The sequence below is a fragment of the Patiria miniata genome, unplaced genomic scaffold, assembly GCF_015706575.1.
Source record: "Patiria miniata isolate m_02_andy unplaced genomic scaffold, ASM1570657v1 HiC_scaffold_24, whole genome shotgun sequence".
NCBI classification, from domain to species: Eukaryota; Metazoa; Echinodermata; class Asteroidea; order Valvatida; family Asterinidae; genus Patiria; species Patiria miniata.
In genome coordinates, this window is record NW_024037063.1 from 18,385,747 (window position 1) to 18,403,015 (window position 17,269).

Genomic DNA, 17,269 nt, shown 5'->3' on the forward strand with positions numbered 1-17,269 from the left:
TTCCGTTTTGTTTTCTTCAAAGTTCCAACTGATGTATAAGATTTTTTCAATTTTTTTTTTAAGGAAACCACTGGTTATAATTCCATATTTGATGGTATATTATTTTCTACCTGACCGTACAAGACATCATCGCTGCACATCCAAGCACAGACCAATGGCAGAGAAAAGCTCCCTTGTCCATACGGAAATCCACGTCGTCATCCATGCGTTGTCTACGCGTCCACTCCACGCCGACGGGCTGCTAATTAGCGGATACGCTGATTAGACGGAAACGCACCCGCACGCTAGGCCGGTCCGTATATCCACCGATGCGTATCCATGGTAACACTTAGACCACAAAATCTGTGCAATATATCTCAGATATAAATGAGACGAATCAATTATAAATTAACTCCCACAAACAGCAATGGGTAACGATTTTAACGTCACACGTTCTAGAGTCCATTTCACAATAATTGTAATTGCAAATTCTATTAGAGTTAACAGTGACTATTTTTAGATGCCTATGATGCATTTTAAAGGCACACATCTGCATTAGCCTCATCTGCATATATCACATTAGACAACACATGACTGACAGCATGACTTCATATCTGATCTAAAATATCTAGCAATTTCCAAAGATATTTAGTTATTACTAACAGACAATTTTCCATATTTTTTTGTTAAACTAGGAATTACAATTCTTAACAATTTAATTTTTGAAACCATCACTTACACATCACACACCAGATGTATTTAAGCTACAGATTTTTACTCCTAAAAGTTTGGAAAAATACATGATTTTGTTTTTAAAAAAAGCTGAATTAAAATATTGAAAGTTCCGGAAAAAACTGGTCAGACTTCAAAATTTCACCCATGAGTCATTCGTTTTACACTACAAGCAATATCCTCAATCGGTTGAAATTGTCCATATGTGCATACTCCCTGTACTGTTTATAAATTTCCGATGCATCAATTGAGTGGAGTCTCGATTTAAAACCGATCATGTGACATCAAGCTCCGTGGCCGACCTACGACACGTATCACATCAAACATCATGTCCCATCAGCGTCGATGATACCGCTGCTTCAGCCAAAACACCACCGATGGATTACGCTGGATGTTGGGTACATCCCCTACTGACACGGAGAGAAATCATCCCTCACACAGCCACGACCGTGAACAGACTAACCGCCAGACCATGTGCGCATGGATCTCACCTACTATGCATTTGCTCCTGAATGGATGGGGTCGCAGAACGGTACCACGCCCCTTGTTCATTCAGTCTGGTGAGCTGCAGAGCTGACGTCATCTCTACTGGTATTCCTGGTTTGCTCTGTCAATATCTCACGCCCAAAAGCATAATAGAAACTGCCGAATCACAGTTGACTGAAGGCCGTCAATGTAGCTTGGTGTCAAGGTGACTAGGTATCGGAGGTAGGTGGGCTAGTCCATTCACACCTGTCAGTAGACAGGAGGCTTCCATTGACTCCAGAGGGGTGTCAACCACACAATGGATTGTTCCAGATAGTCTGAATCTAGGTAATACCCTCAACATTTGAAGGTTGCACTGGCCGTTTGGCAGACAACATGAAGTCTAGTTCATGTGCTGGTGGCATGTTGAGTGTTTATTTTAGGACCAGTTGGTATGAAATTTAACAATAGAACTTTCTGGGTCAATTGGCTCTCGAGTTTGTTTTTTCTGCTATTATTTCAGTAAAAAGGATAAGCATACCACAGAAAGGTTCCGAAAAGTCTCAAAATACTGGAAGCTGCTTGAGTTTTTCAAAGTTGTTGGCCATGAATCGCAATATTTGCTTTGCTATTTGTTTAAGCCACAGGGTAACTGGGGTCTACCTTTTCATTCGAAAACTCTGTTAAAGGTGTGGAAACAGTTAGACCGAAAAAAAAGCAGGAAAATAAAATCTAAGAGGTGATTTAATCCACGGAAAATAGAAATCCAAATCAGCGTTGATAATGTGACGGTAATGAAAGGTTTCCGCCGTTCAGAGTTTCTTAGCACGGCATTAAGTGAAGATTTGTTTACATGACATTTTCTTGCACAAACATGACCATTTCAATATGTGAGAATTATTTTGATCATACTATGTTATATGTACCTCTAATTTCAAGGTAACTCCAAAAAAAAGAGAGAGACACAAAAAAAAAACCAATAAAAAAATTTGAGCACAAAAATAAACAAACCTCCAAAAACCAAAACATTTCAAACCAAAAATTTCAGATACTATCCAAACAACCGATTTTACAATTGAGGAGTTGGTCTTTACTTTTCCAGAAATTGAATTACGTATAAATCCACCTTTCATATTTAAATTAGATTAAACCACAATCAATCAATAGAAAAACGCTGGCCTTCGTAAGCGTGGGAATGGCAAATGATGGTCACTATTATTCACGATGCAAAATGTTCGCTTTGTCATTAAATGGCAAAATAAATGTCTTGAACGGATACCAGATTTTAACTATTCCAACTTTGGGTGTCATTGGAAGAATCATTAGACCAATGTTTAACCCGGAATTTAACGGCATGACTAGATGAGATTAATGATTGACAAGAAATCATGTGACGCGATGACTCATCAACCTACTTTTTTAAGAACGTTGTTAAATGGCGGCAGGCTGGCATACATTGATGGAGTCCATCGGAGGGGTGCGTGGGAGTAATGGACATGCAGACTACTAGGCTAATCACGCTAACCAGGGGGCGTCAAGTACACCCCTAGTGGACAATTCACCACGTGCAATTACTAGCACTACCATTGACTGCATGTAGGCTGCACATCTTGTACACAGTACAATGACCTAAGCATTAACACTATCCCCGAAAAAAATTGAGGATAAATTTTTAGTGATGTGCCTACACCGAATATTCGATCAACTGATTATCCCGATGATTTTTTTTTTTTCAATTCGAATATTGCGAATGTTGTGAGCGATCTCCAGATGATGATGAAAAACATTTGTGATGTTATTTTAATTGTAAAATTGGCGTGGTTTTATTGTTTTTCAAATGCCCCACTTTTGTTGAGTGTTGATACTACAATCCCGGCCAAAATGGTTGGGACACTTCCTGAGCCTGCCACGGTCACCTACTCCCCTGCTCCCCCGGTCAATGTTGTTCTCTCCAGCTGATGGAGCACACACCGCGCAATGAGAGACAACACTGAACGGGGGCCGGGGGGTTGGGGGCCCAGCGAGATTTAAGCAGGATTGTTGCCACATTTAATAAGCTATTTGTCATTTTTTCTGAACGCCCAAATCCCAACTGTCGGCTAGTTTAGGCTAGCACATGTTTAATTTGCGATCAAGTGCAAGTTGGAATAATCAGATGCTAATTTATTCGAAAATGCAAAGGTCTAACAAATTTCACAGACATTTTCAATTGTTTTCTGGGGTATACACTATGCATAGCATTTTCAGTTTTGTAATACATTTCTTTAGTAATGTTTTATCAAGACCTTTACAGACTTAACTAATTTATATAGGTTTTTAGTTCAGTTTTGTGAGGTCCGAGGTTCAATTTTTATCTTAAGATGGAGAGTCCAGTGCTGCACTGCAAAAGATTTAATGTTTTTTTGACTTACAAACTTTAGTCATTTTTCTAACTATTCTTTCAGGGGATATGACAACATTTGGAACTTTCTCTTTAATTTTTGGGTCATTTAGGGTTCCAATTTTATCTTGTTCAAAGTGATGTTTAAGCGAATTCAGTATTCCAACTGCGCACGTGTACTATCAAGATTTGCCAATTTTTCTTTCGGGATAAACATTTCATCGTACCAGCAAAATTGAAGAGATCATCGCGTTCTGAAGTATAACATTTTGCAAAAAACTTTGGACAGCGAAGTGTTTTAGGTGTCTTGTGTGTCAAAACGTTTGTGCGAACAAAACTTCCATCTCTTTTCAAAAAATTACAGAGAATGCAGATTTGGGACGGGAACTGGGGAATGGGACGGGGAATCTTTTCAGAAGAATCAGGAATTGGCAGTTACAAGTACGAGTAGAAAACTGACACAGAGCAGAATTTTCTCACAAAATAGAATGAAATACAAATTTACTATCAAAACGTCTGCGTGTGTGTGTACCGATTGAAAAGTAGAACTTTGATAAAAAGTCAACTTCACCTACGATAGCTTTTACAGCTTAAGCAGAAAATAATGACAACTTATCTCGAATATCGTGGTTAAAAGTACACTTGATCCGGATCACGTGATCAAAAAAAAAATACTGGAGAGAATTGAAGAGGCTTTTGACCATTGGACGAAACTTAGATGTGTCAACTGTCAGTTTTCAACTGGGTGGACAATGAACATTTACAGGAATATCTAAAACGGGAAATCTCAAAGTGGGTTTCATGATCAGACTGTCAACTTTGATCTAGTAATGAGTCATACAAACCATGGACTTTGCGTGTCAGTTTTACTCGGTTGGATCACTTACTAGATCCAATTCCGATAATCACAAAACCTACCACTGATACTGTTACATTTGTACTTTTGCACAAACACGATACCATGTGAGTGACACGTGGACGTGATATCAGTTATGAACACGTGCAAATAACAGGTGGAAACTCTAAGTCCAATGCGAATGCGCTGATGCACAAAATGTTAATCATTCAAGTACGCACGTACTTGTTCCGTACTTGTGGGGACCACACGCCCGATGCATGATAGTTATTGTGGTGACCAAAGTTGCCATGGGGACAGTGAAAAGTCCCCATAACTCAGTCTATTTCCTTTTAAAAGTTCCTCAAAATGCAGCCACTGCTAAGACACTAACAACCTTTTAGTTTACTTTTATTTTACTTTTACTCAATTTATTGAGTGAAAATCTTATACAAATATTCAAATGAACAATTGCGTATTTCATAAAAAAAAGAAACTTTTATAGAATATTCATTTCCTTGTACCTGATGTCAAAATAAAATTGTCTCCAGAGGGGTGTCAACCACACAATGGATTGTTCCAGATAGTCTGAATCTAGGTAATACCCTTAACATTTGAAGGTTGCACTGGCCGTTTGGCAGACAACAAAAATGGCAACAAAAAAAATGTCCATGTACTGTCAAATGTGAGGCGTTTTGGCAAAATGAGACGGAAACGGGCAGATGTCGAAATAAGGGTTTGCGGGTGTTAGGAAAGAGAATAATTTCTCCAAACAATATTGTTTGTTGCACTTCATTCAAACATTCCGTCGACAAGTTTAAGCTGTTTAAAGTTTGCATTTATCGACGTGTCATGAAAGCATTATACTGTTAAAAAGGCCTTTAAAGTTTTCAGTTTTGTAGTTGTGAAAATGAAAGACAGCAATTGTTTTTCCGATATAAAGACACTTTGATTCCACAATTTTTATATTTTTTCTTTAAAAGATGTGTTGTAGACGTATCAAAGATGGCAAATATCAGTCTGAAAATTGAAAATTCTTCACTATGGCCTGTTCCCTGCTCTGTCCTATTTTGCCAACACGCCTCACAAATGACACAAGAAATAGCTTGCAGCTGTGCAAGTTGTGGATCAAAAATTTCAGAATTCCTTGTAGTACTTGTACAACTAGTGGACAAGTTCTTAAGTCATGTTTGTGTACTCATGTTACAGCTTACATAAGTATGTTGTCACTTACTCATCACTAAGTCATCCACTCGCCAACATCATCTGTGACATTTTCTTCATAACTTAAGAATTTAGTATTAGGCAATGGCATACCTTCATTGACCCATTTTTAACACTGGAATATAAAATCCCAAGAATTTTACAAATGTGAAAAATGTTTTTCCCCACCAACAAAAGCTACACTCAATCAACTCCACCTATTTCAACTTTTAAACTTGGGCCGATAATGCACCCCGCACCCCTAGGGGCGCAAGTATGGGGCACATTCTAAGGTGTGCTACCCAATTACCGGGGTACTGCATGGTACAGTAGGCGCACTGAAAACTGGGTGAAAAGCAAACCGGATGGAGGCACACACGCAGATGTGTGATACAATTGTCGCGTGCGTGCCCCGCATTCCACAGCTCACTATAGGGCATGAGAAAGTCATAGAGTAACAAAGCAGAGTACCGGCGGAGCTATGCAGGGAATGCCATGACGTCATTGGGACCATGTCAAAGGGTTGATAATAATACTCCTCATCCCAATGCAATGCCAAAAACCTTTTTTCTTTTCATTCTTTCTGAACTGGAGCTAAATTGTAGGCATTTTTCTGCCCAATAAGCAAACTTTTAAACCCATGCGTCACAGCTGTGTCTCTGGAATTTTGTAATTAGGCTAATACATTTAAAATGTTGCTGTTACTCAGTAGAATGGATACTGCTTACCTTCAGACTTAACATGGAACAGCCCTGTCTGCCACAACTCAATGTAATCTGTAGTAGTGTCTGAGCTATCGGGACAGTTCCATTTGAGAAGAGGGGATCTCAGACAGACCTTTTCAGTGGGTGGTCATGTATGCACATACGTAGTTCACTACAGCCAACTTTCATTTTCATTCATAAAACCGACAAGTCGTTGCTGTTTATGGTTGGTTGTCAACACAAAAGGACAATTTCGAAACGCGACGTGATTGAATTATGTTGCGTTATTGCGTGATGGTGAGTCATTATAATTTACCTGGGAATTCTTTAAACTGTGACAATGTACATAAAGTACATGTATAGAGCTTTTTGAATTCTTGGCTTTTTGTATACTAACATCTCCATACAAAATAACAAGCTGCAGCAAAGTGCTTACACTATTTGACCTAAAAGTACAGATCATTAAAGCTCGGGGAATTTCTCTCGGAGGGTGGGGAGGAGGAAGGGGTGGGGGAAGGGGTGGGGAAGGGGTGGGGAAGGGGTGGGGATGGATAGGGTGGGGGAAAGCATTTATCTCACAATTTTGTAATTTTATGAACATGGATTTGATTTAAAACTTGCTGGATTTTCACTTTCTGAGTATTAACATGCAATGTATTTTTTTAAAATGCAATCCTTAAAAATACACTATTTTCAATATTTGTGATGCGATCACGCTTACATGAGTCGTTTGTCTACCCTGGTCAATTTTTTTTTTATTACAGATTTGAAAATAGCACAATATTACTACTGTGAAAACCGCATGCTGATACCATCTTTAGTTCAAAAATTATGGAAGTCGGAACACCAAGAGATGTGATGAAGTGGTCCTATTTTGTCCTACATCTCCAAATAAAAATTCCTGAAAAACGACTGATTTGGCTTGATAACATCACACTTGTTTTTTAAGGGTATTTTGGTGCTTTTGGGGTTTTATGCTAATGCAAGTTTCCATATTCAACAGCGCCCTCAGTTGTCCGGAAAAGCAAGGAACATTTTAAATGTTTTAAAAGAAGTTCACTTTTCAATGAAATTAACCCAAAAGGGTCGTCGAATTGTTTTCATACATTTAAAAAGTAGAAAGTTGCACAAAATGTGTTCCTTGGAAAATACATCTCATGGCCCTTTAAACTTTTGCTCAACCACAGCATCCGAGGCGCCCCCCCCCCCCCCCAAAAAAAGAAAAACCGAACTCCGTTTTTTTGTGAAGTCACAAAAAAAGCAACCACTGTACACACAACCCACAGAACTCAACAAAAGCAATACATTTGTACCCCATTCCCTTGCTTTTCATATCAAATTTGGGGTGGAACATTTTTTAACCCACTTTATCGGGGAACAAAAAAAATTGTTGGCACCCCCCCCCCCAAAAAAAACCTTGTGATCTGGATTTGCCCTTGATGTACATTATAATTCTGGAGTCTAAATTAGATTGGTTCTCTGTCCCCTATAGCTCTCACTGTGAGTGTAGGAGGCAGGAACCGGACCATGTTTACATTTTGGGAAACTCTCAAAAGGAACTTTTTTTTGTTATACCTTTATAAACAATGCATCTTGAGTATTGATGACAAACAAATTAGACAATTTGTGCACAAACCTACAGGGCCGTTTACCAGTTACAACTTTCATTTTGATTCTCCCAACCTTGTCCCCAGTGCTTACTTTCTTTTCAACCTCGTTTCCAATACATGTAGTAACCCCTGGGTTTGAAACTTGCCTCCTGTATCCCAATTTCACGGCGCTGCTAAGCACAAAAATTTGCTTAGCAAAAAAAGTCTGGCTTATAAAGGCAGGTTACCAGCCAAAACTCCATGTGATTTTCATGCTAAGCAAAACATGGAGTTGTGGCTGGTAACCTGCTTTTATAAACCAGACTTATTTTGTGCTAAGCAAATGTTTTTGCTCAGCAGTGGCGTGAAATTGGCCCATTTGATAATTGCAATTAGCTTTTATATCATGTACTTGTTATTTCCCAACGTGTATTACACGTACATGTTTTCATGTTCATTGTGCTTATTACACCCATGGCCACACCTTCTCAAAATAATATTTTCCTTTCCAATTTGCTTATAATATGTAATGTGACACTGCATATTGGCTGGATACCATTGAAACATTTAAATTTTTGAAGGAAAAAAAAAATCAAATTTTCGTAACTCATACCGCGACAAAGTGATTCTGTTTTTATCCAGACACCGCATACACAAACAAACGCTGATTAAAGCACAGCTAGGCACCAGACTATTCCTAATTTGCATACGTATAGAAAAATTGGATATTTGCAAATGATCCAATACCAGGGTGAGAGAGCAGGTAGGGGTGGAAGCGTACTGCTCGACACCCTGGGAACGAGGTTGGGTTTCTTCTCTTTACCATAATTTAGGGATCATCTTTTCACACACTGCTGCATTTGTAATTTGAAATCTTAACTATTTTAAAACTTATTTCCTAAAGTTTATCAGAAAGAAGAAAGTTCAGTGGAATGCTATACCAGTTTTATGAACTTATGGTCACATGGACTGTGTCCACCAATATTGGCCAATCAGAATCAAGATTTGAAGTTCACACCTCCAACCAACACTGACCAATCACAATGGGTCTACTGGGCATGATGACTGGTACCTTGGAAGAAATTTCAAGTTTGTTTTTCTTCTTTCTTGTTTAAAGTTTAAAAAGTGAATTTTTCATTTACAAATTCAAATTCTTATATTCTATGCATTTTGGTGTTTCAATGATCAGTTAATTTGGAAAATTTCAGAAGAAAATACAAATTTAAAGTTTTGACTTGTTCATTGTCCCCATAGGTTTTTGTGCATAAACTGCATAATTGCTTGTTTGCCATGCCCAGCATGCCCAGGATGTGTATACATTGCAAATATCAACAAAAAAAAGTTTATTGTGCTTCATTCAGGTGCATGTAGATGTAAAGAATTTTAAAAGGGAAATAGGGCCTAGTCCGAGAACCATTCGCTTGATAGTCTACATGTCATGACGGTCATGACAGTCTATATTGTAGTTCCAAGAGCCAATGGTCCTGCCATTTAATTAGGCTTGTTGTCAGGCATGTCACTTGTCAGGTCAGCATGGTCAGGGAACCAGACGGATGACTGCTGTAACATGTATGTTAAAACTAGACACTGGCTTTGCGATTTATAAAGCGGATTTATCACTGCGTTTATGAATGTTTCCGAACAACTGAACTGTGGGCTTACCTGTCTTTTTTTCTTGAATTTCATGAAGGCTTCTTGCAGGCTGCCTTTGCCCATCTTGTCTTCTTCCTTGTCCGTTTGCTCTGCACAGACTTCAAGTTCAATCTCGCCTCCGGCTCGGCGTTCTTTGGGGTTTGATTTTAGGTCAATCACAAAGTTCATGGCTTAAAAAAATATATCAACCATTGACTGCCATATGAAAACCATGGGGAAACGCGGCACATCGCAAGAAAGATTCAACTTTCGCGCTAAAATATGTAAATTTATTCATTCAAGAGCCACGTGTACAAACCGCCATTTTACCACGGTTGTCTAGTAAACGCAATGCGTAAACATTGAACTTGGAGCGGAGGAACAGAGGTCAACTTTCAGGGTAGCGTCAGTATCACACTGGGAGGAAGTTACATTTATCATAATATATGCTTACGTCACCATTTCGCTAGGAGGTCATTGGCATCACTGTGAAAACATGAATTATGCAGTACGTATGCACATGGTGTCCCGGATGATTGTAGCAGCTAGCTGCATGTTGTGAACACGTGCTTCAACAATGCGCGGCAAATACTAGCGCCGCGTCGCGTCGTGGACTGAGATCAGGTTTCTCCTGAAAACTGTGCAGAAGCCTGGCAGCAGCCTTGAGTGTAAAACAGTTCTCATTTCATTTATTTAGGGTGAGTTAAAAAAAAGAGCTGAACCCAAACCTCCAAAAATATATTTCATATTTAAAAAAAAAAAATATGTGTAGCACCAAAATCAGTATAAATGACTGGAAAACCTAGCTATTCCAGAATTTATTTTTTTTTAGATAAAAAAATACTGAAATTGCTCAGTCCGTTCATTTCTCCATGGTTCAAATAATATCACCATTTAAAACGCAATGACCCTAAATACCGCTTTCGTCAAAAAAAGAGCAATTTATTGTGCATCATTCTGACTGCTTGGAACAACGAAGAAATTGACACAGAATGCATGTATTGCTAGGCTATCGTTTGCATACAAGCCAGCGCTTTCATCTGGCGCATGGCTTCCATGCGTCGGCGCGGCCGTTGGCACGGATCTGCATAATTCATGTTCTAGCGACGTCATACGACCTGCTCATCAACTTGGTGACGTAGGCATAAATTATGATAAGTGTACCTTCCTCCCAGTGTGATACTGACGCTACCAACTTTCAGAGACTAGGCCTAATCAATTTATATATTCGTTGATTAACGGTCTTTATAAAGGACGCCATCATGTGGCGGATTTTAGACATGAATTTTAACGGCGAGATAAAGGGCGCCACCACATGACGAAGTGTAAACAGGAACTTTAACGGCGCATTAAAGGGCGCCATCATGTGGCCTAACCATTGGCAGAAAAAGTTCCCATATGCGTTCGTTTAAATTAGCACACCCGGGTCGACAGGGGTAAAGGCAGACGGGTTAGCAACATACAGCGGGGCTAATCGAACGTTCATCAACCGCGGGCCATCACGATCCTCACGGGACTCCCGTAGCCATGGCCGTAGCCACTGACTAAACGCCCGTTTCCGATTGGATCTTAGTTTGAGATTGACCGCTTTTTAGTCAATTGCAAAACTCAAAAATATTGGGCTGAAATTATAGCCTCTAAAGTCGCAATGAACTCAACTACCTTTTGACTTCAAATACAGTCAACTTTTAAGTCCACTTGCATCCTACTTTGCTTAATCATTAGAGCATTTTGTGGGCCATGCATGGATTTGAAGGTTCGTAGAAAAGTAGGGCAGAAGCTGTGCATGACTGCCAGCTGGCATTTCTGTAATATTTGATGGAATGGGCCCTTAAAAAGGCTCTATTTGACAAGGAGTGTATAGGCATCATTTTTCAAAATGGCGATTCGCTTTACCACCGTATCCTCGGGTGGCAATTTCTCCCAAAAGCTAGCAGATTACCCGTAAAAATTGAACAGAAAATGAAAGATGATGAATTCAGCTTTAACGTCATGGGTGTTTCAAACACCTCGGAGAGTTGGGAGTATGGAAGCACACGCGTTTACCATTGGGGTCTATGTCTGAGGATGATGACGTTGAATGTCTAGTGCGGTTCCCATCTACGTTTAATATTACCACTATACGGATTAGTAGCGCAAAGAAGAAAGGTAGGGTTAGAGCCAGCCTAAAATTGGGCGGCGTGGTGGCGCGACTGGCGCAGGCGCAACACGTGGTTAGCTAACCAGATGCAAGAACCAGTGGTCTTGGACTCTGACCACGTGTGAGATAAACAGATGATTTTTACATTTAAATCGTTCTGCTATTGCTTTTGTAACGTCAATTTGTTCACTATTTTGAACACGTCATTCTATTTCAAGCAGCGTGATGATGGGATTCCCTTTGGAGTTTGGAAACTACGTTGCCTCAAAAAGGTGAGTGTATCCCGGTATAGCAAGTAGCAGCACTCCGTGCCAACTCTTCATGGTATGGCCACAAGCTAGTCCAAAAATTTGGAACTCTCAATACTGTGTATGAAGGTATTGAAAACATGCAACACAAGAAAAGTACTGAATCAATCAATTGTGCCAAAAGAAACATCTGGAAGTAAAATGTCTCTATTTCTACACATTTCCCCATACTCAGTCACCAGACTAATGACAAATGACGAATGAAGAGGTCAGTCTTTTCAAACAGTTGGACCATGGTTGGACATGTACCAGTCTAGTCTTCAGCCTCATTTTCAAATCACTTGACTTCCCTCTCATGTGCAAATTATTGAAGAAAAGTCTTCTTTAAAAATAAAATTGAGTTTTCACACTTGGTTGGTGAAATACTGAGGACCTTTTCTTTGCTGGCTGAAGAGTGAGTTGGCCTGATTTTGCTTTACATGCTTTTCAGCACTCAAGGTACCAGTCTGGTCACAAACGTGGTGGTTGAACATGATAATGTGGCAAATTTTACATCACCAGGCTGGTTTACAGCGCCTTTTTATTTTACAGCTCTTGTCTTTATTATTTGGCAGAAGAAAATGATAACTATTAAAACAAATAATAATAATAAAAAAGAAAAATTATAAACAAATGGAAAGAATGTTGCATCCTGACACTACTTTTTTCATCACATATTATCTCAATGAAACCTCAGTCATTGCAAAAAAATACATGTATCTCGGATTGAGAAACACTTTCAATTTTGTTGGAAAATACTTTGAAAAAGCACCTGACTCTCCATAGACTATGTGCACAACCAAAGAAGTGGCGTCTGGATACTACATTCTTTCCTTTTTTGATGTTTTCGTATATTTTTAATGTTAGTTTAAAAAAAAAATTCCTTCAAATTTCTTCTCATTTTTGGTCTTTTTTATTTTAATACTAGGCCTAGATAGTAGGGATTATATAGTACTAATCAGAAATTGTCATTATTTCCTGGATTTTTCTCCCGTGTGTACACGGCCTTCTTTGGTCAATTCAGTGTTTCAGTGTGTAGGCCTACACTAAGGCTGTCATCTTGCCAACCAAACTGAATCAACTAGTTGTTGTTGATTTACCTAAGGACTGTACAGGCGTGAAGCTCATGCGTAGCAGTGATATCTGGTACATTTGTTCCTCATTAATGTTTCCTTGCGGTTGGGTGGCCGCGGAATAATATTGAAGAGCTCCCGGCCAAAGTCATGATATACCCAGCACGATTTGAGACGAAGGGGTACCCCCAATCTCGCCAAACCCTATGCAAACCCTAGACTATTGTTACCTAACACATCCCCCTAGATATCTCAAAAGAATTCCTGAGATTCTGGTAACACAATGACCAACACAAAAGAGGGGGGTTCCCTCTGTCAGATATCGCGCTACATATGAGCCATGAGACCCAAATCATATGGAGCCAACGATTTGGTAAGCCAAATATTTATGCCATAAATATTGTCTTATTTGGAAATTAAAAACGAAACAAGTGTCTCAGTCACATCCAAGACTTTTCTATGTCAGTATATACGATTTCAATAAAATTATTTGCATATTTCTAAATTTTACACTAATTTAGCGATGAACAGTTCATAATGATCGTAAACTGTCAAAGACACTGCACTGAACCTTCGCGGGGTTGTGGTATCATTCGAAGGAGCCTCCTTCAGCCGTCGGTAGTAGATGCGGCTCGGACGATGTGTTGTCATTGGATACGCAGTGTGGATTGGAACCTTTCGCCTTGATCTCTTCAAGCCTCTTCTCTGTGTCATTGTAATCTTGCTCTTCTATAAGAACATAAAAAGTTAAAGCATAAGGTAAAGATCTGAAATAAACATAAACAATGTCCCCTTTTTAGGGGTGGAGTCAGGATGGGCGGTTCCACATAGTTCATACTCAATAGATCATTATTGTCTGAGCTTATAGCTGTTTCTGTATTTTTTTAAGCCAAACAAAATCTGAAGTACTAGGTTTTTTTGTAGTAAATGAACAGGTACAACTTTTCCATCTTTCTATTAGGAACTCTCATGTTTTGTCAAACTTTAAGCATCTCAATCACAAATTGTAACTTAAATTAACCAAAGAAAACTGAGTTTTTTTCACTAGAACTGTGTATATGAAGAACGAATTTGGCCAAGGTTTAGCAAAAATGAAGAATGGTTAGATCGATTTTGGGGATGGTTTTTGCGAAACTTCGGGCACTTCTTCACTCTACCAAAATATTCTCGCTATTTTTTTTCCATCTTATTTTGTATCCTTTCATTTTCTCAGTGTCTTCCTTGCCTAATGTCTATCAATGTCTTCACAATCTCCTTCCTATCTTGTTCTCAAATTGTCACCTCTCACCATTAAATCCGTTCGTCACCGAAAATATTTCACAACAGACTATACAACTTAGATATTTTTTGGTTCACTTAATGTGTCTTACTTTCTTCGTGTTGTTTCACCATGGCCTTGTACCAGTCTTCAAACTCCATCCTGACTACTTCATACGAGTCGTCGGCATTTTGTTTTAGAGTATAAGCGACGGGTTCCTCCTCGAAGACTCCACCATAGAAAACATACACACGGATGGTGAAAAGGATGTTATCTTGATTAACGATTGGGAAGCAGACATCCCACTGCTCTCCTCTCTTGGGGGGTACTCTCTCCCTCCCCCAGATCTTCTTCTTGCAGCATTCTTCAAGACAGTTAACGATGGAGTCTTGGTCCTTCTCACCAATCCTCCCATCAACTATCTGGCAGACACTGTCCGCATCTTCGATGATGATGCTACCTCCATTTTTATTTGCCAGAGCGCTGATATGACTTGATATCCCGCCTTCAATGATCTCTGTTAACTGCCTATCTTCGTGAGGCACGTCTTTACCTTTTCCTTTGCCCTGTGCATTAACTTCAGTCAGTCTTAGTCTAATAGTCGGTTCCGCCGGTTCGGTCGAGTTGGCCTCGGAGGAGGCAGAACTACCATCCACAGAGGCATAGTCTTTGTCGGCTGGTGACTTAGCTCCCCGCCCTGGCCATGTGTCGTCCGCAGTGCGTAACAGAACAGCCAGAGCCCCATCAAAGTCCCTCACAACTCGTTTACCGGAAACTGACGGCACGTGAAGCTTATACTCAACAGTGATTGGCCTAGGAGCCGGTGTCACGTGACAGTAAAGGAATTCTGCGTCTTGTGCATTGCTACAGAATTCAAATATGCTCATGCATTCTTGGGGTAGGAGTCTCAGTGCCTCCTGACTGACAATTTTCTTCCACTGATCCAGGTGTTTCGCCGTCACGTTTTCATGTCCGCTTTTCTTAGTCCATCCTTGGCTTTGAAGGTTTTTCATTTTGATCGTTCCGCGTCTCTGGACATTTGAGATGGCGCTGACGGCCTTCAGAATGTCTTGTATTTCTCTCCTGGTGATTTCGTCTTTCTTCCTCATGATGTGCACCTCGGCGGGGATTTCAATTGGCTTGTGAGCCATTATTAAATGTAGTGTGATATCCAGATATCTCTGATGGGTTGAATTGAACGACGATCAAACTTTGGAGGAATTAGGATGATCAAACTCGGACATGACATCTAAAACTGCTAAAGAAGTCTTTGGGATCATACGCTGATGATCTTCATATAAAACGTATATGGTCAAAATAAATTTATTGCATCTCAAGCTGAGAGAAACTTCTACTGATGATCACGACGGGCCGATCAATCATGCAGTAATCTCTGTGAATGAATTAAGAAACAAACACACAGTTACCGAGGTCAATATGGTGCCGTTGAGCGGAAAATATTGCTTAAAAATTAAGCATAAGTCCGATGGGAACCTTGACTGGCAACTGGTGAAGTTGAGGTACGGTAGACGGTAAAGTGGCTGCATGTAATATGTAAAATGCAGCCATTGACGTACGGACCTTGCTATGTTCTATTTTTTTTTAAATAATTCACGACAACCAGCATTTTCTTTCTCTAAAGATTTGCACACTGAGTCATGATGGTGTGCATGTACATGACCGACCATAAATAAATAATCGTCCACCATGTATGGACAATATCATGATATAATGTTACCGATCGTCTGTACATGTATATTATGGCTAATCTATAAATTCATGTACCTGATGTTCTTGTTGGGCATGTCGTTCTGGGCAGAGAACGCCGACATCACGGGTGACTTTACGAATGGATATATTTTGCCAAACTGATATCGTTAACGATTGACGCACGTCGTTTCTCAGCTGCAGCGCAACACAACATTTTATTTCCAACAGCCAACCTTTGGAATTTGCCCTATGAACGTTGTTGTCGAACAATGCAACTGCGCGAACAAAAACACCTATCGTTTTACTGTAAAACTCATGTTTGCTATCAAACGCACTGGAGACATACATGTATTTATGCGCCGGGGTTGTATTATACAGTTTCTATCCTCGGGTTGTCAGATGTCATATACATATATATATATATTCTCCTTTTATCACCGTGGAAAATCCAATTCTGTCTGCAAAATAGTATGTATCCTGCTCTTTGGAAACCAGGCAAATAAAGGCCCACATAACAGCACAGAAGCAGCACAGAAGCGATGTCACGGCATTGAACATCATCAGTACATGTAGCATCATGTGAGTGTATTTTAGTGTTGTTTAGCAATGAAGTTGTAGAGGCTTCGTGTCGTTGCCTCTGTAATGTAATGGGATCCCTTTCCCCTTCAACAACAGCCATTATGATGAGGAAATGTGCATCAATACACAGAGCTGCATCTCTAAATTGCCCCCACCCCTCGATGGACCACCGTTGTTGAGTGGTCGGGCACGACCACTGTTTAAAATCGTTCCGATAAATCTTCTTTCTCTCTTTTCTTTTTTTGGGCAAAATACGTATGGTGTGAACTTGTAACTTTCAACATAATTACATCGACCTTCATCCTGAGTGGTTCATATTACTCTGACTTTATGATGACGTCATCGGGTGTCAAGTTACATGCAATTAAAGATTTCTAGATTTAATCTTTGAAAATCAATATAAAATCAACCTTGACAAACCTGAACTTGACTTTTGCGGGAATTGATAGAATAATTCAGGATCTTCATTTTATCTCGTGTGCGACTTATCACGTGAACCTTCCTTCCGGTCCACACCGGGAGTGCCTTGTAATTTGAAAGTGGAAAAAGATGTGAACTTGCTTTCAACGATGTAAGTCTCTGGCTAAGTAGTACTTTAAAAACAATTACCGCTGACGTCATGCAATATTAGAGCGCCCTCTAGCGTCAGGTTGAAAATGTTACAAATTAATTTTCAGTCGATTATTGTGGCAAAAATTGCGGT

The 17,269-nt window shown here is 39.6% G+C and overlaps 2 protein-coding genes across 2 annotated transcripts in view; both read right to left on the bottom strand.

Annotated features, from left to right (window-relative positions):
* Positions 1-9,912, bottom strand: part of LOC119732684 (probable beta-tubulin polyglutamylase) — a 42,004-nt gene extending 32,092 nt beyond the window's left edge. The window contains exon 1 of the mRNA XM_038206320.1: positions 9,550-9,912. Within this exon, the coding sequence (XP_038062248.1) occupies positions 9,550-9,708 (159 nt within the window). The 5' untranslated portion in view covers positions 9,709-9,912. The remainder of the gene's footprint in view (positions 1-9,549) is intronic.
* A 3,696-nt stretch (positions 9,913-13,608) lies between these two features.
* Positions 13,609-15,593, bottom strand: LOC119732347. Its single transcript, XM_038205805.1, has 2 exons — positions 14,390-15,593; positions 13,609-13,748 (listed from the first exon to the last, which is right to left on the bottom strand). Exons 1-2 carry the CDS (start codon positions 15,426-15,428, stop codon positions 13,609-13,611), a joined length of 1,179 nt encoding a protein of 392 aa, XP_038061733.1. The 5' UTR covers positions 15,429-15,593.
* Positions 15,594-17,269: the final 1,676 nt, after the last annotated feature.

Bases quoted from the DNA above. Each gene is read 5' to 3' on its own strand.
- LOC119732347 (XM_038205805.1), bottom strand. From the start codon at position 15,428: ATGGCTCACAAGCCAATTGAAATCCCCGCCGAGGTGCACATCATGAGG. The intron at 13,749-14,389 runs GTAAGACACATT...ATGTTCTTATAG, and splicing joins GGTGAAACAACACGAAGAAA to AAGAGCAAGATTACAATGAC.